Source organism: Psammomys obesus, unplaced genomic scaffold (assembly GCF_907164565.1).
Source record: "Psammomys obesus unplaced genomic scaffold, mPsaObe1.curated_primary_1811, whole genome shotgun sequence".
Classification (NCBI taxonomy): domain Eukaryota; kingdom Metazoa; phylum Chordata; class Mammalia; order Rodentia; family Muridae; genus Psammomys; species Psammomys obesus.
Window position 1 is genome coordinate 8,572,352 of NW_026591918.1, and position 11,067 is coordinate 8,583,418.

General features: G+C 43.0%; 2 protein-coding genes across 5 annotated transcripts in view; one reads left to right on the forward strand and one right to left on the reverse strand.

The window, feature by feature from the left end:
* Positions 1-7,284, forward strand: part of Nek4 (NIMA related kinase 4) — a 36,241-nt gene extending 28,957 nt beyond the window's left edge. For all 4 annotated transcript variants that reach the window (XM_055612395.1, XM_055612396.1, XM_055612397.1 and 1 more), the window contains 2 exons: positions 640-773; positions 5,690-7,284. In XM_055612395.1, coding sequence (XP_055468370.1) covers positions 640-773; positions 5,690-5,782 — 227 coding nt within the window. In that variant the 3' untranslated portion in view covers positions 5,783-7,284. The remainder of the gene's footprint in view (positions 1-639; positions 774-5,689) is intronic.
* A 1,898-nt stretch (positions 7,285-9,182) lies between these two features.
* Spcs1 (signal peptidase complex subunit 1) lies at positions 9,183-11,050 on the reverse strand. Its single transcript, XM_055612251.1, has 4 exons — positions 10,428-11,050; positions 10,063-10,122; positions 9,895-9,981; positions 9,183-9,577 (listed from the first exon to the last, which is right to left on the reverse strand). Exons 1-4 carry the CDS (start codon positions 10,461-10,463, stop codon positions 9,452-9,454), a joined length of 309 nt encoding a protein of 102 aa, XP_055468226.1. The 5' UTR covers positions 10,464-11,050; the 3' UTR covers positions 9,183-9,451.
* Between the last annotated feature and the right edge of the window lie 17 nt (positions 11,051-11,067).

Consider the following 11,067-nt stretch of genomic DNA (forward strand, 5'->3'; position numbering starts at 1 on the left):
AACTATATAAATGAGCTAGGCAAGATTGCTCATGTCTGTAATCCCCATACTTAGCAGGCTGAAGCAGGAGGATCACTTAGAATTTGCAGCCTGCCTGGGCTACAGAATAAGACCCTGACTCAAACAGATAAAAATAAGTAACATAAGAAAGGGGATTATTTGAATTGAAGAAGGGGGCCAGTGACTGATGGGAGGGTTGTGGAGGTCATGGGGGTAATTATGATCAAAGTAAATAATATATCTATATACAAATGTTATAATGAAATACAGTATTGTATGATAACTAACATTAATAAAATAAATAGAAAAAGGTACATTTATCTATTTATTTATTTATTAGACTTAGGGTTTTTTGTTTTGTTTTGGAAACAAGTCTTTCTACACAGCCTCAGCTGTCCTAGAACTTGCTCTCTAGTGCAGGCTAGCCTATGGAACTCACAGAGATCCACCTGCCTCTGCCTTCCAAGTGCTAGGATTAAAGGCGTGTGCCACCATGCCCAGCTCAGGAAAAGTATTTAAATGAAGTCATTAAGCCAGATTCTTATTGAAGTGAAAATAATTGCTACATGATTTTTACATATTGTATTGTTCTTGCTGTAGTGGTATTTATTTTCTCTGTTTTTGTTGCTGCATTTTTAGCTATTATACCAGGTTCTGAAAAGATCAGGAGAATAGTTGAAGTCTTGAGAGCTGATGTAATCCAAGGCCTGGGGGTTCAGCTTTTAGAGCAGGTGTATGATCTTTTGGAGGAGGAAGATGAATTGGAGAGAGAGGTAAGTGTAGTTACTGTGTCAAGCTGCTTATGTTACAGACTTTTAAAGTCACTTTTAAAATATAATTTATGCACCCTGCAACTTCCCTATTTGAAGTATACATTTCATGTTCAGCCATTACCACAGTCAGTGTTTGAACATGTTTACAGCTCCTCAAAGACGCTCTCTACCATAAGCAGTGTTCCCCATTGTCTTGAGTCCCCACCCAGCCCTCAGCAGCAGCAGATGGTTCTCCCTGCACATATTTCCTACTCTGGACAGTTCATACAGATGGAGTCACATACAAGCGATCTTTGTGTTTTGCTCCTCTCTGTGTAATATTTTGAAGAGTCATCCATGTTGTAACATATCAATACTTCAGTCTTTTTTATGTCCAGATATGTTATCCTATGCATTTTGTTTATTCATCAGCTGATGAATATTTGTGTGATTTCCATTTTTCATGGCCAAGGTTTTACATTGCTTGATCATACAGTAGCTATATTGAAATGTTTGAGCGATTTCCAAACAGTTCCCTAAAGTGACTAAACCATTTTATAGTAGCAGTAGCAGTTTAAGATAAGACATTCCAATTTCTCCACACTCTTGACGATAATTGTCTGTTTGGTTATAGCCATTCTAGTGGGTATAATGGTATTCATTGTAATTTTGACTTACATTTCCCTGATGACTAATGATGTTGTCTGTATTTTCATATATTCTTAACCATTTGCATATTTTCCTTGGAGAAATCTTTATTTTAAACTTGGGCCAATAGCTTAAATTATTGAGTGTTTATGTATTTTAGGTTCATGTCTCTTATCAGATGTAAGATTTGCAAATGTTTTTCCCAGTTTGAGTCGATCTTTACACTATTTACGGGCCTATACAGAGTTTCTGATGCTTTGTGAGTCAGTCTTGGTAGGTTATTTCTAGGAATTTCTCAGTTTTGACTAGGTCATGAAATTGGTTGCTGTACAATCATTTATAGTTGTTACAATGTTTATTTCTATAGAATTGAAAGTAACATATCCATTTTAATCTCTAATTTTCATATTCTGAACCTTCCCTCTTGTGTAATCTGTTGAAAATATTGTGAATTTTAGTAGCACTTGCTTGTGGTTCCAGGCCCTGGCAGGAGGTTGCTTGGTTCCAAGTGCTTCAGAACAGCCGGGCAACGTGAAGATCTGTCTGAAAGAGAGACAGGAGGGTGGCAGGGGTGGCGGTGGGCAGGGGCACTTGTCTGGAGGGGGAGAGGACCGGAGTAGTAGTCTGTGGTTTCCTGCGATGCTGTGCCCAGCGTGGCACCTCCACTTTCTGCTCTGGGGCAGAGGTCACCGAAACCCTGTTATTTTAGTGTTGCTGCATTGACTCTCCACCTGCCCGCTATGTTGGGCAGAAGAGGATTTCTGGCTTCTTGCCTAAACTCTCTTGAATTTTAGCTTCAGTTTTGCTGTGGGATGATAGATATGTTGATGTACTCTTCCCTGAGGAAGACAGCCTTTCACCTGGGAGCAAGAAGCCCTATGTTAGGGTTTGATGGCAGTTTTACTGGGATTCACATACTAAGATTCCCATTGCCCTTTTCAATTTTTTTTACATGTTCTTTTTAAAGTTTTTTTTAGCTTTGACTATTTTATTTTGTTTTATGTGTATGGCTGTTTTACCTACATGTATGTTTATGTATCACTTCTATTCCTGAAGCCCTTGGAGGCTGGAGGAGGGCATCCGAGCCCCTGGAACTAGAATTACAAATGGTTGTGTGCCTGCTGGGAACAGAACCTGGGTCTTCTGGAAGAGCAGCCAGTCCTCTTATCCACTGAACCAGTTTTCCAGCTCTTACGACATGTTCTTGAATACATATTTTTATTTTTAGTAAACATTTTTTTTTATTTTTTTAAAAAACTTTTTAGAACTGGGTGTTGGTGGCCCATACCTTTAATCCCAGCACTTGGGAGGCAGAGGCAGGCTGATCTCTTGAGTTTGAGTACAGCCTGGTCTACAGTGTGAGTTTCAGGACTGCCAGGGCTGCACAGAAAAACCCTGCCTTGAAAAACCAAAAACCAAAAAATAAATTTTTTTAGATTTCATTTTCATCGTCTGAATGTTCTGCTTGCATGTTTGTCTGTGCGCCACATGCATGCCTAGTGCCCACTGAGGTCAGAGAGGGCATTTGATCCCCTGGAGCTGGAATTACAGATAGTTGTAAGCTGCCAATTGTGCTGGAAATTGAACACAAGCCCTCTGCAAGAAGAAGTGCTCTTGACTGCTGAGTCATCTCTCCAGTCCTCTCTTTTTTAATATTACATTATTGTGTGTGCGTGTGGGAATGTACATGCATGCTTGCCTATACCATGGCAAACGTGGAGGTTAAAGGACAATGTTCGAGAATTGGCTCTCCTTTCACTATGTGCTTTCTGGAGATTGAATGCAATGCAGGTTATCAGGCTTCAGTGGCAAGTGTCTTTTTTTCACTGAGCCATCTCACTAGCCCTTGAATTAGAGATTCAGTCATATTTTCTATTTCTGTAGGTCCATTTTTTTTTTTTTTTTTTAGTGATGGGGTTAAAACCCAGGGCCTTGTGCCTGCTAGGAAAGCATTCTGTCTTTAAGTGGTGTTTGAAAATAATTTTCCCCAGTTCCACAGTTTTTTTTTTTTTTTTTAATGTCTACAGTGTTCTGTCTGCATGTGTGCCTGCATGCCAGAAGAGGGCACCAGATCTCATTATAGATTATGAGCCACCATGTGGTTGCTGGGGATTGACCTCTGGAAGAGCAGCCAGTGCTCTTAACCTCTGAGCCATCTCCAAGTTCCACAGTCTTTAGAGCTCCGTATGCTGCCATGAACAATGTAGACCCAATCGCAGTTACCTTTTCTATAACATATCTTTAAAAATTTACAACTGTCCTTCAGATTTTTTTTGTGACTTTGTCTTTTGTTTGTGTAACAAACAAACATATATAAAGCTGTACCACTGAACTACAGCCTAGCCCTATTGACATTTTTGAAGGTTACAGGCCATATATTTTACAAAATAGCACTTGGAGCTGGGCAGTGGTGACACACACTTTCCAGGAAGGCAGAGGCAGGTAGATGTCTGTGCATTCAAGGCCAGCCTGGTTTACAGAGCAAGTTCCAGAACAGCCAGGGCTACACAGAGAAACCCTATCTCAAACAACAAAAACAAACAAACAGTAAAATAAAATAAAATAAAATAAAATAATAAAATAATAAAATAAAATAAAATAAAATAAAATAAAATAAAATAAAATAAAATAGGGGGCTGGAGAGATGGCTCAGCAGTTAAGAACATTATCTGCTCTTCTAGAGTTCCTGAGTTCAATTCCCAGCAACCACATGGTGGCTCACAACCATCTATACAGTGATCTGATGCCCTCTTCTGGCATGCAGGTGTGCATGCAGATAGAGCACTCATATACATTAATAAAGAAATAATAAAAAAAGAAATGTAAAATAAAATAGTACTTGGTTTAGTATTTTTGTTTCCCTTCTGTTTTAGACAGGGTCTCATGTATCCTATGCTTACTTCAGATTTGCTATGTAGCTGAAGATGACTTTGAACTTCTGATCCTCCTGCTTCCACACCCCAAGGACTGGGATTAGAGGCATATGCTGCCAGACCCAGTCCTCCATGTATGCTAGACAGGCACTAAATCACATCCTAGCCGCTGTGCTGCTCTATTTTCTCATGAATAGTCACATTATGGTTCTGAGTCAGAGCCTCTCTCTGTAACATAGACTGGCCTCAGATTGGTAGTCCTCATGCCTATGCCTCCTGGTGCTGGTGTGGAAGACATGTGCTACCATTCTTACCTAGGTTATCCTTTCACTGTTTCTTGGATTTTTTTTTTTTTTAAGCCGAGGTCTCATGTAGCCTGGGCTGGTCTCAAATTCACTATGTAGACTGGCCTTGAATGTGTAATCCTCCTGCCTTCACCTTCAGGTTGCATATTTTTACTAGAATACCTTCAAAGTGATGTCTTCAGTGAATTATATCAGAATATTTATCATATCCATCTAGCACACTAGGTGTTCTAATTTTAAGCATTCCTTTCAGCAGATAGATTGTATGCACATGCCCTTTTTGGCTTACCAGTCAGGTTTTGTAAGCCCTACCCACCCTTTTCTATTTCGAGACTGACTGGGTCTCACTAAGTTACTTAGCTTGGCTTCAAACTCACTCAGGCAGGCCTTGAACCTGAGGTTCTCCTACTTCAGCTGAGATTCATGCCTGGCTTTGAAGTCAGCAGGAAAAAGCTCTTGCCATGTAAAGGTGGAAGGAGACAGCCAACTCCACAGAGTTGTCCTCTGACCTCTACATGTGCACTATGGCATGTTTGAACACACAGATTGTACACAGATCACATACAGTAATTGTATGTAAACAGAACTGTTAGTATTTCCCTATATGGTTTCCTCCTTGGTATTGTTGGAAGTAAGATAAATTCAGGAGTATAATGAAAATGAAGCGGTTTTTAATGTACAATTCAGCAGAAAGGGACAAAGTATAGAGAAAACGTAGACATGGCTGGCATGTGGAGTTGGCACAAAACAGTGGTTTTTCAAAGTTCCCAAACCAAGAACTTGCCGTCCTCTTGCCCCCACCCCCCTCCAGATTCTCTGTCTTACTTGGTTACTCCTCCTCTGGGGCTCCAGCCTGCCCCTCTCTGATGGGGACTCAGGCCAGCCAGCTGTCTGCAGCCTACTAGGAGCTGTGGGACAAGCAGGCATCAGCTGCCAGCTTGGGGCTAGAGGCACCTGCTCCTCGTAAACATTGAGCTCTGAAGGCACTTCACACTGGAAATGGGCCAAATAGCTTACTTCTTACAGTGTGATGCCTGGGAAAACCTTTGCCTTGATGATTACAGGAGTTGTTTGTGGTATGTACTGATTTTCTTATCTGTTTCTCACACAGGCACGACTGCAGGAGCGCATGGGGGAAAAGTACACAACTTATAGCGTGAAAGCTCGCCAGCTAAAATTTTTTGAAGAAAATGTGAATTTTTGAGATTTGTTCTAACATGCAGCCAGAACTAAAAAATCCATTTTCAAAGGTTATTCATCTTTTTTAAAAAAAAGAAAAGGAAAGAAAGAAAGAAAGAAAGAAAGAAAGAAAGAAAGAAAGAAAGAAAGAGGGAATGGGGATTTAGCTCAGTGATGGAGCGCTTGCCTAGCAAGCACAAGGCCCTGGGTTTGGTCCTCAGCTCTGGAAAAAAAAAGAAAAAAGAAAAAAAGAAAGAAAAACTGTTTCAGTTGCTCAGAGTCCATCCTTTGATATTTCTTTGGGATCTTCTTACTATAAAAAATTGACAAGGTAGACTAATGTGAAACAAGTTTGCAAAAGAAAGAAACCTTTGAATATCATGTTTATAAGGAAAAATGTTTTATGTTTGTTAGTTTACTGAGCCTTAAACCAACTTTATATCTAGTTTATTTTTTTAAAGATATTAACTGGTTGAAACAGGGCCAGAAACATTGGCTTATACTGTACTACAGTGATACAAACTGCAAGCGAAACAAATGTCTCATGGTAATGCTTGCTACTGTTAATAACCTTAGAAGTTGTTATTTATTCTGTAATATAAATTCACTATTCTGGGAATAGATTTAAAGGACATGAAGTTCTATGTTGCATTTGAACAACTTTATTTTTACACATAATGAATTTTGATTTACTCTTTAGACTCTTAGAACTCTTGTTCAGTCTAAAGTATAGCTTTATGAGTCATTATGACTTGGTATATTCTTTTCTGTCACTTAAAACATCTCTTAAGCGTGAATTCCTCTTTCAATTAAGCAGTATCCGAGGAAAGTCCAGATCCTTGGTTCTACTGGGTATTTGCAATGTTTGTGTAAAGTATCACCCGAGTCTCCCTATTTTAAGTACATTCCTGTAAGGCTGGGTGCAGTGGTGCATACGTGTAATCCCAGCACCTAGGTCCTAATTGCGTATCACATGTTGTGTTAGTTAGTTAATAAGTAATGTCCATCTAGTGGGATTTTTATTAATAAATCTTTAATAGGTTTTCACTTTTTAAGATGAATTCTATGGGAATTTGTTTAAGTGTATGTATGTACATCAGGTGTGTGCAGGTGCCTCAACAGGCCAGAAGAGGGTGTCCGATTCCCTGGACCTAGCTTTGCAGGTGGTTGTGAGCCACCTGATGTGGGTGCTGGAACTGAACCCAGGTCCTCTGAAAAAGAAAGGGCTGGGAACTGCTGAGCAACCTCTGTAGCCCTATCACCTTTGTATTGAAAGGACTGAAAATTACTTCAGATAGTTTGTTTTCTGAGATAGGGCCTCACTATGTAGCTCTTGCTGTCCTAGAACTCACTGTTGTTCAGGCTGGAGATGTGCCTGCCCCTGCCTCCTGAGTGCTGGCACTAAAGGTGCCACTACCTTGTCTGTCATGTTATCTTTTTCACTGCTTACCCTCCTTTCTGCCTAGTATGTCTTTGTTCTTGTTTTCATCTTTTGTATTTCAAGACCATAAAGTGACTTTTTTCCTACGTGCACTGTTTGTCTGCATGTATGTGTGAGTGTGTTGGATCCCTGCAACTGGAGTTACTGACAGTTGTGAAGTGCAGTATGGGTGTTAGGAATCGAACCTGGGTCCTCTCGAAGAGCAGCAGCAGGTGCTCTTGATTGCTGAGTCATCTTGATGTTTGGTTTTTTAAAATTTATTTTTATATAAATTACAGTTTATTCATTTTGTATCCCAGCTGTAGGCCCCTCCTTCATTCCCTCCCAATCCCACCCTCCCTCCTTCATCTCCCTGCCCCTCTAAAAGTCTGATACGGGAGGTCCTCCTCCCCTTCCATCTAACCCTAGCTTATCAGGTCTCATCAGGAGTGGCTGCATTGTCCTCCTCTGTGGCCTGGCCTGGCATGGCTGCTCCCTCCTCAGGGGGAGGTGCCTCTTGTTTTTTTTTACTTTACCTGGAAGTTTCTAACTTCTGAATCACACTTACTATATTTAACAATATGCTTCATCTACTGTGTTAGTTTTTCTTTAAAAGAATCTTTTCTGGAAAAAAAAAAAAAGATTCTTTTCTGATTTTGTTAAATTATAGTCTTTAAAGATGTTTTCTTAAACTCAAAATATGGGAAGTCCTGAGAAATATGTTACCTTTAATAATTCCTCACATGAGACCTTTTCAGTCACTTGGAAATAGTAAAAGGAATGTCAAGCTTTATAGTTTCGACTTTGGTTCCCTCAAGAACATGTCTTCCGCTTACATGCTCTTGTTTCGGGGGTGCCAAAGTGCTGATTTCCACAGACCCACACTGGCAAACTTCTCAGAGCTGTCTGCTATCATTGACAACTTACTGTCCTTCCTCCTCTCCTTCAATCCCAGACCCTTGTTTTCTTGTTTCCCCCCACTCCAGGCCCATTTCCTCCCTGAGTTGTCCAGGTTGGCCACAGTGGCCCTGGCTCCCTCACAACTGGATGGAGGTGCCATGGGTAAGGCTGGGCTCTCAGTCCTGCCGATCTGGTTGGAGTCTGATGGCTTTTTGGGGTCTCTGAGCCTGAGGCGACCTCCTCTCAAGTCAACTAGAATGAAATACAAATTAAAAACGCACCTTCTGGAGGCTTGTGAAATGAATGGCTTTGCAGGCAAAAGCTTTCACCACCAAGCCTAACAACCTGAGTTCAATCCCTGGACCCAAACAGAAGGACTCCCACATCTGTCCTCTGACCTCTACATGTGGGCCCATGGACAGTACATAACAAAGAAATAAATGTTAACATGATATTAAAAAAAACGGAAGAGCGACTCTGGGCTGTCAACATGGCTCAGCCAGTAAGAGTACCTGAAGACCCACGCTCCACCTCCAGGACCTACCTACCCTGCGTGAGGTGACGACCTCCGAAAGTTGTCCTCCAGCTGGACATGCACTAGAACTTGCAGTGATAGAACAAGAGGATGCTTGCATTTTCGAAACATAAACATCTAATTCTGGCTTTTTACTAAAAGTTTTGCAAAATAGCCAACAAGAGATCCATCAGATATAGAACTGCACCAAGAATTATAACTGAAACCATTTAGGCTAGGTGTGGTGGGGGCATGCCTTTAATTCTGGAGGCAAAGGCAGGTGGAACTTTGTGAGTTCAAAGGCAGCCTCGTATACATAGCAAGTTCCTAGACATCTGGTTATGTACTGGTTATGTACAAAGCCCTTGTCTACAAACAACAACAAAAACCTCACCATTGAAACAGTTCCATGACTCATAATGGATTGTGAAACTTTGCTATAAATAGGACTATGAAGCCAGGTGTTGGCAACATATGCCTGTAATCCCAGCACTTGGGGAGGCTGAAGCAGGAGGATTTGAGCGCAGAGGTAGCCTGGTCTATATAGTGATAACCTTTGCAAAAATATTTTAAAAAGAAAAACAAATGTACTACCAGATAGAAGGTGTTTATTCATTATGTATACCTGAAAGAAGCATTGCGAACTTGTATTTCCTGTTCTCCGTAACAAGATTATGAAGAGATGGTATAAAATAGTTATAAATTAAAGTACAATTGGATTAGAAATGAGAGGAGGACAACTAGATGTCTGCACAGCAGTGCTGTAACAACAGGTGGTTTAAGCTCATGTTTTGGTTGTGAAAGCAATTCAGCCCATCTTACAGGAAACAAAAGCAGGTGCTGAATCGTGCGGGCCCCAATCAATTGTTTTTAGCATGCCTCTTAAGTTTTCTGTCCCCTGATTTCTTGTCTTCTGTGCCTACGTCTTGAACAGGTAACCACTTCAGGGGATGTCGGCGATAGATAGGCCACGGAGGAAGTGTTAGCTAGATCAGAACAGAGAAAAGGCAGTATTTATTTCCATTCAAGGCTTAAAAGATCATTACGTATAATGTCTGGTCCCCAAATAAACACCATGCTAAAGATTAACAAACTGACCAGACAAGATATGTCAGGTGGTGAGAACAAGCCTTACCTGTTATACAGTTTAAACACACAGGAGTTTTAAGAACTAAATAATAGGAAGCAGAAACATTTATGGGAAAGAAAAGCTGCTTCTGATTCTCATTACTAGGTCCAACCAAGTTTGCCTGACTCAAAATTTATGTTGCTGCTAATACTCAAACACCCACAAATGTCTTACCAAACACGAGAAAGCAAATCCAGCCATAACTATGTAGACAGTCCACCCAAACTGTTCAGCCACGTACCCGTAGATAAACCCAACTATCTGAAAAGAAGCAAAGTATTTTAAATACAGTCAAACCAAGGGAGTCAGGATTAAGAGCTTCAAGGTAAAAGCAATACTTACTGCAGAAAAAAGAATAATTCCCTGAAACATCTGTTCAGCTAGCTTCTGCCCTTTGTAATCCTAGGGACAACAGAAAAGGGGAGAGTTGGTCCCACTACCAAAGGACTGCAATTCTTGCAGGGAACTCGGTTTTAGCAAGGCGTCATTCAACACCGGCAAAAGGGCCCGAGTAAAGAAGCAAAAATCGTATATTCCGGGGCAACCTGGGCATCTTAACGGAGCATGGGTTAAGGGGACAAGAAGAAGGGGAAAGTAACAGCAATCTTAGGGGTTGCTCCGGGGGAAGCAATCGGTGCTCCAGGGGAAGGCTTGGACGCCGCTAGGCTCCGAAGTGGGGTGTGGGGAGCTAGGACGCGCGCCCTCACCATCTGCGTGGGCAGCGAACTCAGATGTTCCAGCATGATTGACGGAGAAGACTGATCCGGACAGCAGAACGAGCGTAGCCGATTCCTAAGGCGAGAGGCTTGCGGGCTGCGACACCGAACGTAGCCTGGCCGACCCGCCGAGCCCCTCAGTCCGACGGCCGTGGCCCCGGAAGCGGATGTCTCGGGCAGGCACGAACACTCTCTGGCCCCGCCCCGCGCCGTCGCTGAGGGAGGCGCTCCTCCGGAGCTCCCTAGAACCCGGCTCGCTGCTCACGAGGGCTGGGGCCGCGACCTGGCCGGGGCATCGTGCACCGGTCAACGCTCCCGGCCGCCCGGAGCCGCTGTGGCGGCGGGGATCGCCTGCGGGCTGCCGTTCCTCGGCCTAACGGCCTCCGGCGCGCGCCGCGTCTCCATAGCGACGGCCTCCTCTCAGGGAGGACCCCGTGGCGGGGCTGCCCAGTGGCGCCTGCTGCGCGCGGCCCTCGGGCAGCGGGAGCCGCGCTCAGACTGGGGGCTGTGGCCCGGCGTGGCTTCCGCAGAGCCTGCCCGCCAGCGGGCCGGGGCTGGGGCGCGGCGGACGCGGGCGGCCCGGCGGCGGGCCCGGGCCGGGGGCCTGCGCCGCGAGCGCTGAGCTGGCGGG